General features: G+C 44.2%; 1 protein-coding gene across 2 annotated transcripts in view; it reads left to right on the forward strand.

Annotated features, from left to right (window-relative positions):
- LOC144935165 (fibroblast growth factor receptor-like 1) overlaps positions 1 to 17,730 on the forward strand; it is a 38,236-nt gene extending 20,506 nt beyond the window's left edge. The window contains exons 4-7 of one of the 2 annotated variants that reach the window (XM_078861629.1): positions 11,394 to 11,534; positions 12,104 to 12,469; positions 13,382 to 13,735; positions 14,374 to 17,730. In XM_078861629.1, coding sequence (XP_078717755.1) covers positions 11,394 to 11,534; positions 12,104 to 12,469; positions 13,382 to 13,735; positions 14,374 to 14,930 — 1,418 coding nt within the window. In that variant the 3' untranslated portion in view covers positions 14,931 to 17,730. The remainder of the gene's footprint in view (positions 1 to 11,393; positions 11,535 to 12,103; positions 12,470 to 13,381; positions 13,736 to 14,373) is intronic. The other variant, XM_078861630.1, reaches the window with a different exon arrangement.
- Positions 17,731 to 17,951: the final 221 nt, after the last annotated feature.

Here is a 17,951-nt window from a genome sequence, read left to right on the forward strand (position 1 = left end):
GGCGCAAAGGGGGCAGAGACGGCCTACTTTGTTACTCTGCTGCACGGGGCGGTGCTCGTGATTCAGAGAATGTGAACAACGGAAACGCAAAAGTGGGGAAAGATTTTTTTAAACTATGTATGTACGTTGAACTTCTTTCGCACCGTACATAGCCAACCATGCCAGTCGGAGGTGTTACATGAGGATGGAGTGGTGGTACTATGATTAATGCACTGCACCATAAACAGGCCAACAGAGTTTCATATCTGGCCATGGCTAAAGGACCCCCTTGGGAATGACTCTTGTGACTCAGTGAGGATTTACTGGGTAAACGAACATAATGCATGATGATAACATCAATGCCAAGTGATATCTGATATGGTTCTTGGTCTCCCTTTCACCAACTAATACTTGTTGGACAATTTTTATTGAAATAGAAAATGTAAAACAATGTAACAAAAGCTGAGAGTAAAAGAACCGACATGGTCTGGAGAGGCCTTCTTCCACCAGTAGATTGTCAAAGGCCTATAAATTATGATTAATTTAGTCATCAGCCTCGAGCTGCTAGCCCTAACCTTAACCATCCAGCTGACCAGCCACTTGAAGTAACCCTCCCATTACCCATAGCCCAATCTCTGTCACTTTAATTTTTTTGTTCTTTTTCGTATTGGTGTTCAGTTCACAGCCGCATGAAGAAGCTGCACTAACATAATGCATTTATTTATTATATGGAATCTTGTACAGTATCTATTTGAGTGCGATTGCATGCTTGTGTGATGAGCAGTGGTGTCGTGGTTACCCACATTGAGATACAATAATTTCCTACACATAGACAATACCAGTGGAAATCTGAATACGAACCCAGCCTAGGTCTCCTTTAGGCCAACTGGGCCTGGAAATTGGGAGATATATACCTGGTGCAGTGCGTCAACATCAGCGCTTGCGTTACAAAGGGGACACCACAGTGTGACACTTCGCTGCTCCTGACGCGATCATCTGGCTCGCACACCTGAATATGAAATGATAGCTGTTGCTCTGCATCTACATTAGCCGTGCGAAAGAAGAAGCAGTTTGGGAAACGAAAGTAGTCGGCATTCTGCTGCCCACCTCATCCCATGGTGCTTTTTACAGCCAGGCGTAATACATGCCCGCAAACATCACTTTCCCCAACAATCCAAAGGGCTAAACGGGGCATCGGTGTATGTTTTGTTGAAACACACGTATCATTTCCTCTGCAATCCCTTGTCTTACCGTGGCCAAACTTTTAACACCAGTGAGAAGTAAATTAAGTCTCGTAGTGCCTGCCAAAAAAAATCACTTTTTTTATTTTCCGGCAGTCAACATTTGTATATAAACACACGTTCGCACATGGATACAAACATTAAATCAGAAACGGACTTGACGTAGCCCCAAAAAGGCCCCATTTCAATACATTAGGCTCCGTGCCAGTGTGTCTCTTTGGCTCAAGAGTATTTTCTACCTTTATTTTGGAACCCTGATGTCTAGTGAGCAGTGGGAACTTTTCGGTCAAAGTCTCTCCATCACAGTAGCAAGTCCTCAACATCATAAAAATGGCTTTTAATGCTACACACAGGGACGAGTATAAAAATAGAGGTATATGTTTTCCTGTCCATATACGAGGCCTTGAGATAACAAGCACTGTAATGAAATTGACAATTTTTTTGTAAGCCAGAGTCATGAGTGCATCCTTACTTTATCCACACTTTCATAAACACGCGGGAGATGAGCAATATGAGCAAACCATTAAGTCATCGCAGATCATGGTGTAACAGAAGAAAGAGAAAATTCCAATGTCAAATTTGATCGATGTGGCGGCAATTTTTTTTTTATGCGGCAGTGCCTGAAACCCACGAAAAAAAACTCCTCAGCGACATCGTAAATCCAGCAGCTCACGAGACTGGGACTAAATTTACACGGCAAAAAAAATTCAGAATTCGGCAGTGCGGGTGCATAGGGAGACACCTCAGTCTCCCATCGTCCAATGAACATTTCTTCGAAAAATAACATCTCACATGATTTTTCTATCTCCGTGGAATCTGCCTGCACAACTCCCGAAACCCAACTGTGACAGAGTGGCTACAAGTTGAGGTGGCAGGTTTTTCTTTGTAGCCCCACAATGCAAAAACACGTGTCCACCCAGAAATTGACGATGGGGCGAGAGGAAATTCTTCGACGTTAAACAGAGACGCCGCACCTGTCGGTGAAGTCTAAACACGGTCGCGTCCTCTTTCCCACAATTCTCTCTTTGCCGTCGTGCATGTCGATCGTCGCAACCGGTGTGAGCCCAGAGAGCCTGCCTCTTCTGTCAAAGTGCAGGTATCCGTGCACGCGCACGCAATGCACACCGCAAAGGGCATGTCACACGCTTGCTCGCGGTATTGGCCAGACTGGTTCCCGTCTCGTTTGAGATGATGCTCTCATCTGTGGTTATGAAATTGCGTTTTTGGTGGTGTTTGTAACTGACACGCAATGACAAAGTCATTACACTTCACTTCAGGCCAACATCACTATACCCCCTTATCTCCCTGATCTTTGTCAATCCACCGCTGGATGAAGACTTCCTCACACTAAAGGCTATCGGGGTTGGTTCATCATACTTCGCCATGCTGGTTCGTACGAGTTGGTGAAGTTAAGGCACCGTGGGTGTTTTGCTGTGACAGGGCATTAAATTATATTGGTGGATTCCTAATGCAGTGCGCTAATCACTGTGTCACCGCTACACTCTACACCAGATTATTGCTGTATAATTGCTTTGCCAGTATAAATTGTTACATGACTACCTTATATAATATTAGGAAGAAGAACCATGTAAAAATGGCCACACAGGTTATCATTGCAGGACTTCAAAAGCTATGCTATCAATATAAATGTGTACACAGCATAAGTTAATTGAAAGCAGGTACGTACTGCGTCACGGTTTACTTTATTTATCTTCCTACCCATTTGAGATCTGTTTTAATATTTAAACAAACATTCACAAATCGCATAGAGTCTAAACTTTCTTTGCAGCAATGTTAATTTATTAGAGCAGAAAATCGGAAAGGGAAATGTGTTTTGTTTCCAGAAAGGCTCAAGTGAAAGTGACTTTGTAAAAATAATAATGATTGTTCCATTTCCCATCTATACTCGAACATGTGCGCGGTAATTAAGTGGGGGCCTCGCATTTCTTTACAGCTACACCATAAATTTCGATTTAAAGCTTTCGTGACTGCAGGTATTCATCTTCTTGGTTCTTTCGGTAAAGTCACATAGAAGGGAAGTAATAAAATAATAAAAATAAAACATCATAAAATAATTCTCACGACGTTTCGGCCACAACGCAAGCAGCCGTCCTCAGGTGAAGACCATGCCCGTCACCTGAGGACGGCTGCTTGCGTTGTGGCCGAAACGTCGTGATAATTATTTTATTATGTTTTATTTTTATTGTTTTATTACTTCCCTTCTACGTGACTTTACCGAAAGAACCAAGAAGAGCTACATCATATTTGTTAAACCTGAAAAACATAGAAGTATTGTATTTCGAGATCATGGGAAAACTTGTCTCAATTCGGCCCTGTGGCTCACCTGGCTTGGTGCGTATTGACTGAAAATGTGATTTTCGAAAGCGGGGCGTGGGGGCAGCAGAGCAGAGGAGGAAGCCCCCCCATCTCCCCCTGCACAGGAGAAACATCTTGTGAGATTCCAAGTCGTGGTGCAGGCTGCGCAGTGTAAACACGGGTGGGGGGTGGCGTGCAGCTCAAGGATGGGAGTGGGCAACTCGAGTATTTTTTTGTGTGCTCCTAAGTGAGCATTGTCCCGTTTTGTAGCCAATCGTGCGTAACGATGTGGCCGTTTTATGCGCGACTGTCAGTGTAAATAATTAGTTTTACAATTTGCATAAAATATTTTATATAATAATCGTGTAATTGAACTGCTATCGGACAAACATCCCAATGCTGAATATGTACCTGCAAATGCCTCCAATGGGATTAGACACAGCTGCAATATCGCCCATCTACTGTGAAAACTTAAAAGAGTTGAGACTCGGTGAGGCTTTTACAAGTATAAACATAATAATAATAATACGAATAATAAAGACCGAGTGTACTCAATGAATATATGTTACATTATGTGAGAAACTGAAACTGTACTGGGCTTCCACAAACATGTCTGGGACAAACTGCCCAAAGCGCAATACCTTGCGTGTATACGCTGAAATGCAGCGTGAAGCAAAAAACAAATGTAGATTTTTTTTTTATGTGCGTCAGTATTTAGCATCTACTTAATACACAATACTGGCAACACAGTGGTTTATCGTGCATCAAACAGCTTAATGCCATTTTAAAAATAGATTTTTCTAAGACGTTTCTGTTCACTGCAATGCGACGTGCCACCAAGCCATGTAATTTTGTTTGGGGCGCATTGTGTCGGCCTGGCTTGTGAAAATGCTTTACATTAATGATCTTATTTCATGCTTATTGAAAATACTGCCAATGATGTTTAACCAAATCCACATGCTAAAGCACCACCAGAAGAAATATAATTAAGACTTGATCCATAAAAAAAGCACTTACAAGGAGACGAGTTTGGCTGCAAATTTTCTGCCGGGGATTTGTTTCATGTCAAGTGAACTCGTTATATGCATTTCAGCGAGGAATTTCACAAACGCTTGCGAGAGCCCAACGCAAGTATGCAAATGTCAATAGGTTAAACAACTCTCCAAGAAGCTCATTGTTGTTCCCGGCAAACTTTTACATTTCTGCAAATAAGGTCCGGGGTTTTTATTTTTAGTTTTGACCTTTGGTAAATTGTGTAGAATATATTGTTTATTTCCAAGGCTGCCATGAAACATTCTGCAATATAGAATAATCGACTTTTTTTCATGCCCATAGGAATATGGCGTGCCTTACAAATTATGGAACACGCCAGGTTTATCGTTGCTTGCTGAATACAGTATATATATACAATAATGCTGCATTGACAGGAAATTCCTTGTTCTGCTTCAGGAGAGACCAGTTGCTGGTCCCGTTTTTCCCCGTTGCACTTCTAAAGCACAATGAACAAATGCAGTTTGTTTTGAATTCCTCCATTCAAGAGCACGTCAAAGTTCCCGTAAACCCTGGATGGCCAGGATTTGTGAATGTTCTGAACGGGCAGGGCAGAGTCCAAGATCTAGGCAGGACTTTATTGTATCCCCTGCTAGTCACGTGTTTTATACCATTTATATTATTTTTTTGAATGAATAATTCACCAAACCCTTGTCAATCCACTGCTTGGTCAAGGTATTATTTTAAATATACTATATTATTCTTGGGGGAGTGATTGCACGGTGGTTAAGACGCATCACGATGAACTCGGTGACCTGAGTTCGATTCCTGGCTGCGGGTAGCATCAGTTGAGTGATATTTGAACCGGTCCTTGACCGCCTTTCCACCCCACGCCCCTCACGGCCCCCACAGCCCCCCACACCTCCACTAAAACTATTTGTACGTAGCCACGGAACATTCGAGGTAAAACACATGCGGCCAAAGACCTGACGTACAATTGAATATGCTGCTTTTTCTATCAACAGCCTCCATTGACAAAAACATGTATCTTCTTGGTTCTTTCGGTAAAGTCACGTGGAAGGGAAATAATAAAATAATTAAAATAAAACATAATAAAATACAATTCTCACGACATTTCGGCCACAACGCAAGCAACCGTCCTCAGGTGAAGAACAGGTCTGTCGGAAAGACAGCGTCTGAATTTTATTATTGTATTATTTCCCTTCTACGTGATTTTCCAAAAGAACCAAGAAGATGAATCCCTGCAGTCACAAAAACTTTAAATCGAGACAAACCTGTAGTTTGCTCGTGTACATTGAACAAGGGCTGTTGCCCGAAACATCTCCGATTATACACGGTATATATATCTGATTTATTTCAAGGCAATGTTGGCCAGCGGGAGTTTTTGTTTATTTGCTTTTGGTTCAGTGGCTTGTGTTGCTGCATGTACAACAATAATAATAATACTTTTATAATGTACAGCTCTTTTAAAATCCACTGCTGGATGACGACTTCCCCGCACAGTGCCAGCCAATGTTAATTGTTTGACCGTACTTCGCGGCGATGCTTGTCGATCACGTGGAAAAGTAGACGCGTTTATAAATGTAAAACAGAGAATAGTATTTCATCACAGCATTACACTTCAAAGTACGATGCAAAAAAAAAAATCCCAATTACATAGAATTATGTTTGTGCATTCACTCCTTGGGCCTTCCATTGGTTTGTTCCCAGTTGTGCGTGACATCTCAGATTCCATGCCAATTGTTTGTGGATCGCATATCCCTTGTAAAAGTGTATAGTTTGTGGTTCAAAGCGTTATTTATATATTAAAAAAATCGGTAAGTAAATACATCTGCACTTGCTTGAATTTGATATGAACATTCGCTTGAAATGTAAAAAAAAAACATGCTGTTCTACTTACGTGTAATTGCCATAAACACAAACGGTGATGTATTGCATTGTTGCAACGTAGACTAAAGCTAGGATTGCATTTGTATGGTGCGCTTTAGGTGGTAGGGCCTATGTCTCGTTAGTCATATTCCTTGGCACTGCACACTTCATTAGCCATTGTAGGAGGTGACATCACCACTACGGCGGAAGGCAGCCTTTCAAAAATACCATCTCCAGCTGCAGTGCAGAGCACGAAGGAGTGCCCCCACTTGTTACTGTGAAGAGGGGCAGCTCTTGGCCCAAAGCTATTTTAGAGGGGAGGCTGTTACAGGACTGCAGGGGTGTGCAGAATGTAAGGGCAAAATAAAAAAAAGAGCCCTATGTGGTGAAATAGGCCTCCTGGAGTGTTTGCCTTTGCAGCTTTTGGCCACTAAATACGGCTGCTATGGGCCGGTTAATTTGCTCAGGGTTTGCCCATTAGCCCGTTGCTTCTGCTCAATAATGCTTACATGCAGGGAATTGCCCTGACTAGTGTTTGCTTGTTCAAAGTTGGGTGACGGCATCAGAGGCGGACGTTTGCACGTGAATTTTTGTAAGAAACACAAATACATGAAAACCTGAGCGATTTCATTTGATTGTTATTTTAAACGCACGTATCGCATGTTTCGTCAGGAAAGGTACCCCTGATCTTTGACGTTTTATCTCCAGAGTGGTCTTGTTTTTAAAACAAATTGTTTTAACTAAAGCAATGTATACGAGCGTATTCAACATTTGAAGCATAATTCAGCATTATTGTTCCTGTACAATGGCATTATGATTTTCCATCAAAGGTGAGAACGATATTTATTTCAAATAGTCTCTTACCTCAATATTTACATTTACATTGTTTAAAATGATGATTTCCAATTCTTGGCAGGTGCTTCCAGAGACGGGCACGTGCTGTGGCCGCATAGTCATAACAAATCATCGGCGCTGTCCTATACAGCAGCGTACGCAGCGGAGAGCTTACAGCCCAACTGAAACTCCCGGAGCCCCTTAAACACGAAACCCGCCGGGGTTTTGGAAATGTAATCCCAGCTGTCATTCCAAACGGCGCCCCATATTTACGGAGAGGATCTCCATTGCCAATCTCCTCTGGATCACATTTCACTCCGGAGATTTGTCCCAAAGACTCACTCTGTGCTGTTCCCACTGTTATCACGGGACCTGCACTTGTTAACATCTCCTCCCTATTCACTTATCCTTTTTTGCTATTCAATTTTTATCTTATTTTAGGTATGTTATCCCCCTAGCCACAGATTTTGTTATGTTTCATGCCAGCACGCTTGCAGTGTTGCTTCATGTTGTTTCATGAATCTCAAGGATAAGCGACATTTGGTTTCCATCAATGTACGCCAGATTAAAATTGTAATACATTTCGTGAAGAACTCGGTAAGTTAACAACATACAAGTTTCAAGTTTCATTTATTAGGTATAGCCCTGTGAGCCATGCGGCTCTTGAGTCGGGTGCAACTGCAACAAACAAAATATGAACAGAGAATATCTTAAAGCGACGACGTGCAATAGAAACATCCTGGATAAATCAGCAAATCTTCCAAAAAAACAAAACACCATATTACAACGCTGTGTGCAAAAATCCCAGTGTGATGCAAGTCAAACAATAACAACCATAAGACAATTTAGATTAAAGTTATCAGGCCAACTCCGCACTTTCGCAAGAAACATGGCTTAACCATATGTTTTCGAAATCACCAAAATAAAGCTATAAAAACAATGTAACAACAGTAATCATAAGAACTGTGATTCAGTGCGTGTTTAAGTTCTTCTAAGAATCTGTAAATATTTTTTTGAACTCATAAAATAATTTATTTTGTATACCACTTGTTTTGAATCCCAATAATATGTATTTCTAAGACACTCATAAACAATGGATCTCCAACCACCGTGCATAAAAAGGAGAATTAGTGAGAAGTGACTTGGGAGAGAAAGACTACGGGCATTTTAAACAGATGGTGGGGTGTTCAGTCTCCATCGACTGCGAGTTTCTGATCTCCAAGGGCTGGGAACTCCAGAGACTGGGTGCCGTGCAGACAAAAGCTCGGTGGTCAGCCCAGGTTCGAAGCCTGGAGCCCAGTTACGCCGAGTAAGGCCACGATCGGTGGATCTCAGTGGAGTGTGTGGCCGAATTGACTCGTGGATATATATATACACGTATGTATCTTGAACTTCTTTCGCACCGTACGTAGCCAACCGTGCTAATCGGAGGTGCAGGGGAAGGACAACAAACTGCACACAAAAAGCAGTTCTAAAGAAATGCGTTTCCAATTTATGATGGAGCAAGCCGATTTAAAGCAAGCAATCCCAATTAAGGAGATGTTCAAACTCAATGCGGTTTTGAACTGGAAGCCAATGCAGAGCCATGACCACAGATGAGATATGGTCCCGATGAGGAGTGTGAGTGACCACTCAGAATACCATTAAGTTTAGATTCGCGTTCTTTTAAACCTTGCAGTCTAGAAACTGCCCGTCAGCCACTGACAGGCAGGATATCAGGCTTTCTCGAGATGGCATACTTTTGGATGCTGTGCCCTTGCTCGATTTACTGTCGGCGGTTGCAAGCACTACCACACACTGGACGTCACTTGCTGGACGACCCTTGAACCCAGGTAAGAGTGTGCTGCCCCTGGGCCTCACAGGCGCACGCCTGACTGACTGAGCCTGCACATTCAGACGTGTTTTACAACCACGACTCAATCTGCCTCCAGGCAGTACGCAGCGCCACTGCTTATCTGATAAATTACAACAAACGTAATATTTTTTTTGAGATCAGTCACCGGTTTGGATGTTTGTTGTCGCGCGACGGCAATTTTGTTTTTTTTCCACCGGCGTTGTTTTTGTGCGTAAATGTGCACGTCTAGTTATTATCAATGCCGAGGAGTGGAGGCTCCACTTTTCAGCAGACTTCGGCGATGGTGTGCCACCTCTGGATATAAAGCGTTTTTTTTTCTTGCAAAGACGCACCGGCGGGAAACGGCACGAGCGATCTTCCGGAGCGAGTTCTGGAGCTCATCGCCACCTTGGCGGCATGGCGCGATTGTCATCTACTTGCGATTGAATGCGCGCAAGCCTCTCCTTCGCAAAAGCCGTCAGTCAGTGGTGTGGCTTGTGCGGTTTTGTCACGCAGCATGCACCAATCAATCCATCGCCCACACACCCCTTTCACACGCCCGCCCCCGGGGGCTGTTGGACAAGACAGGCCCACAAAAGACCTTGTTTTGGGAACAACAAGTCTCGTCAAGTTGATGAAACCCCAAATGAGTCCCGCTGAATGCCTATAGAAACACAGGGGCCGTATGTGGTTTCATGTGGGCTCCCGCTTGATTGTAGCCCTTGCAGTCTTTCCATTTGGGCCCTCCACATTCCCTGCTCGCACTGAGACGAGAGGAGCTTCGGCATTTGATTGTGTTCCGGCGCTTTCACGTTCTCCATCTGCTCTTCGAGACCCACAGCATGAACTGGTTAAAAGGCTGAAGAGTGACCCGCATCGACAGTCAAACTGTCCAATTTACTGGCTTAAGGCACTTTTTGGCATTTTTGGGGGGTAAAACACGCACAGCAGACTTATCGCAACCGCAAATAGCTCTTTGTAATTCTAGACAGACAGTCGTGTTGTGACCCGTCTATGAAATCAAATTTTAGGACATACAATTTTAACACGTGACATTAAGCACTGAAGCTCTGAGTTTTCTAATGTACTGTAAACAAAAACACTGACTTTATGAATGTTACTGTATGATGGGGGGGGGGGGGGGGAAGTGTGGGCCTCCTGCAAGCGTTGCTGGTTGCTGCAATTCTTGGGTCAAGTGCTGCCACAAAGGAGCACAGCTGACTTCAGAATGGTTTATCGAGAGGTCGACAGCTCGTCGCCTGCAGCTCTGGGAGAGCCAGGGCAGCTTGGTGCGTTGCCTCAAAAAAGTCTGTACATTTTTTTAAAGAAATGTTCAGAAATATATTACTTGCAGTGGTATATTTGACACGTATATTGCATAGGTGTGTGTGTGTGTGTGAAGGACCAGTTAGTGTAGTATACTGTTTGTGTTTAGCTGTGCTATGATTCCCGCGTTCCAAGTTCGATTACTGGATTGGCACTACACACTAGTTGCATTGGGTAAGTGGAAAAGAGTGTTAACTTATCCTGGACCTCCCCTAGATCAGCTCAGACCGAAATGAACTATATCTCATGTGGTGTGGGCAATGTCAGCACAAATGTGCATGGTGCTTTTGACGTACCACTCGGTTATGTGCGGCATTGACCGTAATAGGGTCTCACAATACTTACCCTGACAGGCAATCAGCCAAGCTAAAAGGGGAGCTTTGTTTTACATCCTGCACATGCAATGCATGTGCAGGATGTGCGAGACTCTACACATTTTGATTTCACCTCACTCCAAAACATTCGCTCACTCTGGTGTATGACCAACCCCGATGCCCCCCCCCCCACACTTATGAGCAAATGAATGGGGGGGCCCGCTCAGCCTTTGGGGGACGCAGATCAAAGGCGGCTTTGGCCACGTTATGCTAATCGCCGTAAGTCGGCGTCCGTAACGAGCGAAGGCTGTAATCCCCGGCTTACTGGAGTGGTCAATGGGACCTCTTTGTGGCAGCCGACCGCTTTTGCTCAAAGGACGTGCGCCTTCGTCTGGATACGCGAGCCTCGCAGGACTTAAATATGATGTCGTTGTGAGAAATTTTGCTCGGGAAAGCAATGGTTCGTTTTGCAGAACTGTAAGCACTTCTTTAACACTAATTGAAACATGTTTTAGTAACCATCCAAGAACAAAGTAATGAATCCTGCATGCCCCCTTCTTGTTTATTCCTAAATTGGCCATTCAGCGGGGAGGGGGGGGAGGTGGCACATTGCGTTTTTCTGCAGCTGAACAGTTTTTCCATGTGTGTGTGTGTTTGCGTGCTGTGCAGAGGAGGGCAGCACAGGGAGCAGCGGTGCGTTGCGAACATCGGTGATCAATGCCAGGACCGGAGAAGACGGCCACTTGGGCAAAGCCGGCAGTAAGTCCATCCTCGGATCTCAACTCCCGCACCTCCGATTAGCACGGTTGAGTACGTATGGCACTAAAGAAGTTCAACATACATACTCCAGTGTCAGTTTTGTTTCAAACACAACACTTCCGCTAGGCAAGATTGCCACGTTTGTGATAGAGGATCTTACTTTGGCAAATACATGTATACTTATATTTAGAAGATCAATATGTACAACTGAACGTAATGTAATGTGACTGGCTCATTCAATATTATTCTGATAACAGTATAACATACACCATGTTTGCTTGCAAGGCTGTGAGCACCACGGGATTTACCCATTGTCCTGTCGATTATGATTAGAATATGGGGACAGGGCAACACTCATTAGTGTTGACAGAGGCCAATCCATGTTCCAATAAATGACATTGCATTTCTCAGAAATGGGGGATACGAGAATTTACCTAGGATGACCTGCTCAATAAAATGAGAACATCACCTTGAACGGACGTTCACGAATGGCAGCCCATTCCAACACTTTACAATGCTAAAGAGTGCATCTACGTCTTTTGTTGCGTGCGCGTACTTACACGCGTGTCCGTGTGTGTGTGTGCGCGCGTGCGCTGTGCGTGCTGTGCGCGCCTCCTCAGTGAAGCCGCGGTTCACGCAGCCGGCCAAGATGCGTCGGCGCGTGATCGCGAGGCCCGTCGGCAGCTCCGTCCGCCTCAAGTGCAGCGCGGGCGGCAGCCCCCGGCCGGACGTCGTCTGGTTCAAGGACGAGCACGTGCTGGGCGACGCCGGGCCGTCGCCCACCACGGCTTCCCTGGCGCTGGACGTGAGGGCGGCCGCTCGTGGTGACGGCGACGGGATGCCTCCCGACCTCCGGAAGGCGCAAGGCAAAAAGAGGTGGACGCTGATCCTGCGGAGCCTGCGGCCAGAGGACGCGGGGCGCTACACGTGCCGCGTGTCCAACCGGTTCGGAGAAATCAGCGCCACCTACAAGATCGATGTTATCGGTGAATATTCTGATAATACTCCCGTGTGCGTGTGTGTTAGTGGGGAGCGGTGGTGCAGCAGTTAGCGCGCTGCAAATCCATGGACCACAGAGTTCGATTCCAGCTCACGGCCAACACCAATTACGATTATCGGAACCAGTCCTGGGCCTCCCCGAGGTTGACTCGGCCTCAAATTAGTGCCTGGTGTGGTGTGTAAACATCACGACGAGGGAGACAAAGGTGGCTAGGGCCACCCACACCCTCGTGTGTTGTGCCGGCCTTCATAGGTGCTCGCTAAAAGCACTTGCTTTTCTTTGGAGAGTTGACTTGGCAATGCGTTACTTCAAAATACGTTGCCTATGACCAAATCAGGCTCTACCCAATGTCATCAGATTGTGGAGGCTAAGCAAATTGGAGCCCAGTACTTCGAAGTACTGGGATGTGGGCGGCCAGATAATAGCGTTACAGCAGTGGATTGAATCTAACCTGCACAGCTTTGAGTGGTATCCTTTGTATAATTATCTCCAGCGACTACGATTTCCTCCCACATGCCAATAATTAATGGGATTATCAAAACAATAAGAGTCTTAGACTCAGTGAGGTTTTTGTGGATGAAGAAAGGGCATTGTTGTTATTATTTATTGACCCATATTTGATTCCTCATTATGCTAAGCTGAAGAACAATTCTCTCACATCCAGATTTAGCATTTAGGATAAATATTTGATTGTGAAAAATGTTGCACTTTAATTTACCGGCGAGCTGAAACAAAGATCATTGATTGGCGTGTCAAACGCTTGCATACGCCGCAGTTTACATTTGTCCAGCTATGCCGGGTGGTGCCGTAAGTTCGTGCCACACGAATTTGACCCATTATCATTGTCGCACACCGAAGCGCCCGACAAACTGACGCGTGCGCCTCTCAACCTACCCAGAGCGGATGCGCTCCAAGCCGGTGCTGACGGGCACGCACCCCGTCAATACCACGGTGGATTTTGGCGGCTCCACCTCGCTCCAGTGCAAGGTGCGCAGCGACGTGAAGCCCGTCATCCAGTGGCTGAAGCGCGTGGAGCCGGGCGGCGCGCACGGGCTCAACTCCACCATCGACGTCCGCGGCCAACGCTTCGCCGTGCTGCCCACGGGCGAGGTGTGGTCGCGTCCGGACGGCTCCTACCTCAACAAGCTGGTGATCGTGAGGGCGCGGGCGGAGGACGCCGGCATGTACATCTGCCTGGGCGCCAACAGCATGGGCTACAGCTTCCGCAGCGCCTTCCTCACCGTGCAGTCCGGTACGCTGGCTTTGCAGACGCGGGGGGGGGGGGGGGCGACGTCGCAGTGCGCGCGCGTAACCGTGTACGTAACCGTATACGCTTGCGGCAGAGTGGAACACAGCCGCGCACGCTAAACGCCTTCCTAATATTGTATAGATTTTATATGTAGAGCCTTATTCCAAGTCGCTTTACAGCGATTGTAAATTGCACTTAAGATCGGAATCTTTATTTATACTGGAGGTTGAGATAAAGAGTGGGGTCGTTGTTAAAAGTGGTGGTGTAGTCACAGTGACACCTCAGGACGAGAGGCGGGAGAGGTCGTGGAGGGGTTGTGGTAGGCCTGGTCGTAGCCGTGGGGCGTTGACTCGAGAAAAAAATAATCAAATGTTCGTTTATTTGAAAATATTATTGTTATGATAATATGCCTGCCCATTGTCATTGTTACATTGCACAACGTTTGCGACCAAGGTATTTATATAGATTTTTCTCTAAGCAATACTCATATATAGGCCATCAATTCTTGACATATGGTAGACATTTGTGAAGGAGTGAAAACATTTTAAAATATATATCCATTCCACACGTACATAGAGCATAGCTGTGGGCTACAATATTTCAAACGTGGTTGACTTTTCCGTGCTTTGTTGCTCAATCAGATCCCACCAAGATGAAGAGAGAGCCCTTACCAACTGCGAGCGCCCTGCCCTGGCCAGCCATCGTGGGTATTCCCACCGGGGTCTGCTTACTCTTGGCCATGGCGACATTCTGGCTTTGCCGACATCACAATCGATGCCGGCTGTGTCGACCTTCATCGTCCGCCGGACAAGGGGCACCGTTGCCTGGGTCACCTGACGCCCAGCGATTTCACCAGCAGGCTCTGCCTCACCTACAGCAACTGCAGCACCATCAGCAGCAGCAACAACAACAACAGCTGCAGTATGGCCACATCAACGGCAAGCGCGGTGGGGAGCGTGCAGCCTCGGCTCAGGCCACGCTCTCCGAGAAGGAGGGCAGCTCGCTGGCGGGAGGCCCCGAGGAGTGCGCGCTGCCCGTGGCCGCTGGCATCGCGCAGACACCGACGCAGCCCGTGGTGCTCGGCGCTCCGCGGACTTTCCCGCCGTCAAAGTTCTACCACATGGACGTGCACAGCCACTACCACGCACACGCGGAGGGCAAAGTGCAAGAGCACCAGTACGTGCACTACAAGTGTTAGCGAGGGGGCCCCGCTCCTTCTCAAGCTCCGCACCAGAGCTGTTTATTGTTTGGCTTTGTATAAAGGGCGGAAGGAGAGAGATGTGAAGGCAGGTCCCATCAGTCTAGACCTTTGCCTGGGGGGAATTTGACTGCATCTCATGTTGCCGAGTCAACATTACGTAGCAACCCACGGTGGTAAGGCCTGGCAAACGTCTTTTCCTTAGAGCACCACTGGGGCGAAACAAAGGAATGCACGACGTTCTGCTTGAGCAGGCCAGAGACGCAGCCTGTGACGCACCCGGGGGTGATGTCTCGCAGACTTCCCTGCCCCTCCCACATGTTGGCAACGGTCGACCCACGATTTGGGCAGCTAATGAGTAACACTTGTAAGCGAGTGCTGCGGTCAGATTGAAGATAAACAAAGCTAATTAAAGGAATGGCTAAACATTTGCCGAAATCTTATTTAACGTGCAAGCGACGTACGCCTCACAAAGACTTGAGTATCGGTCTACTGTTAATCTTCGTTCGCCATTAGTACCCTTGAATAATTACGTGATTTTTACTCTCCATTGAAAACGTTTGTTTTGAGGAAACGTAATCAAAGGACTTTTGTAATGCAGGAAAAGATATTTGTAAACAGAGTTATGCATCAAACTAAATTAAGGATTGTCTGCAATGTTTTTTTTTTAATATGTTATTGGAATTTTTATTTGATACAAATCACAGGAAAAGGGTAGTCATTTAAAAAAAATCTCTTAAGTCATATATAGATGGCCATTTCAAATAGTTTGTACCAATAGAGCATATGTATGACCTGTTACTAACATGGTTACCATCATTACAATTCATATGTGCATAAATATATTACTGCCTGATTAAAAATACAGATTCTAGTTAGTTTTAACGTTATCAAATGAAACATACTTTTACAAAAAAATAGGTTATGGGTTATCAAATGTTACCTTTTTAAAGTGGTAATACCCTTTTTATTTGTTTTATAACAAGTAACATCGTCCACAGTATTTTTTTTAACACTTGTCACGTGTTGAAATGAAGAGAGAAATATATGGAAATCAAATTGTATAGAAACGAGTTATAATGGTCTTCTCTGTCCGTGGTATGGAAATCGTGCATCCACAGGGCCTCCACGTTTAGAATGTCGCCAGAGTGATGTCATCATTTATGATAATCACGGGCACACAAAGACAATCTGTACCCGCGCGCAATCAATCATATCAAAACATCTGCTTGTTAAACTAAAAGTGAAACGTTTTTGTATTGCTATACACACACCTCTATATTTGTATTTAATCATTATGACAGCGTTTGTGTATATATTTATTGTGTAAAGTTTACCTGTAAAAGTGTGCAGGTGCGTCACGTGAGATCTTTTTACAATGGTGTCAGAGTTTGTGTAGTTAAGACCGAAATAATTGTGCCTTTCATTATAATTATTGTTGTATTTTTAAGCTGAGTTGTACAATTTAGCCATTCATTTCCAATAAACAAAACACATCTTAAAATATCAGGGATATTTGAGAACGCAAATTATATATATTTCTGTGGATGTATGTGTACAGTAAAATTAAGCTTAATCATATTAATGAAAAAAAATCCAGTTTATTCTGTATATTTTAAATAATCCGTAGCAATTCAAATTAATGAATTGCGAGATATTTTTTAGTTTGTTTCAAAATTATATCGCAATAATGTATTTTGTTTGACCATAGTGCAGCTTGTGAGCATCAAGCTTGTGATCCAAATCCATTCCCTTGTTGGAGTTCTTAGATTGTTCTATTCCAGGGGTCGGCAACCTACGGCTCCGGAGCCGCATGCGGCTCTTTACGGGCTGCTTCTTGACGATATGTACGTATGTACAGTATGTACTCAGATGCATTGCGGCTCTTGAAATACTGAATTTTGTACCGAATTGGAAAGAAATGGCTCTTCTTGTTATTTTGGTTGCCGACCCCTGTTCTATTCCAATAAAGCATAAAGGATTGGGAAAATAAGTGTTGGGCATGGATCGCTCATGACTTACGCGATTGTTCTAAATTGACATGTGCAGCGAACAGATACACTTGTGCTTTGACCAAATCACATTTGATTTAATAAGCAACTGGTGTTTTTTTTTTTTCCGGCAAGGTTTAGATATCCCTTCTTTTAAAGACACTTGGATGAGAATGCAGATTATTTTTTTCGATACTGTACATAATATAAGGTAGTGGAAAAATAATCTAAGCTTCCTGAACATTGTCCATGCTTTTTCCACTTGAAGATTTCTGGACAGTTTATTAAAATCATAAATAAACGCTTCGCATAGAAATCTACGTTCGAGACTTCATCGAGACACACATCCAAACTATTTACCAGTAAGTGTATAAATGAAATGTGAAATAAAAAACTAAATGGCACTATCCAAAGTGTGCTTTTGTAACCTTTATCTGAATGGTTCCTTATTTAATGTCTGTTACAGTATTTCGTCAGTAAGCATTTGCTTTATACATTAAAATGTTCAAGGATATTTTCTTCAGTGTTTTTTGTTTCCACTTTTCCTCCCCTAAGAATATATCATGTTCCTTAAAAGAAAACACTTATACACAATGTTTCCAAGGTATGAAGGCTGGTTGCTCATTTCAGTACAGTATAAAAAAAATATTTCACAAAAATTGATCAAACATCGCCTGTGTCAAGATTCTCCCGTGCTGTTCCATTCGACTGAATCCCATCTCTTGGACTGAATTGTTTATAAATGTTTATATCATTTTATAAATGAAACCTATCATATAACTTGTATGAAAAGGTATATATTTTGTTTGATGTTACGTCTTTGCAATGTTTTCAAAATGATCTGTGCTGAATGGATAAATAAAGTATCGCAATTCATTTTTGTCAACTACATAAATGGTATGTCCTCTCTTTGAATGCACATTCTCTTGTTTAAAAAAAAGTTAAATTCTCTGTTTATTCTCTACAAAGCAAAAATTACAGAGAAGATCCTTATCTAGAAACTGGACATCTGTGAAAAAGAGCTTTATAG

The sequence above is a fragment of the Lampetra fluviatilis genome, chromosome 12 (assembly GCF_964198595.1).
Source record: "Lampetra fluviatilis chromosome 12, kcLamFluv1.1, whole genome shotgun sequence".
NCBI lineage: Eukaryota > Metazoa > Chordata > Hyperoartia > Petromyzontiformes > Petromyzontidae > Lampetra > Lampetra fluviatilis.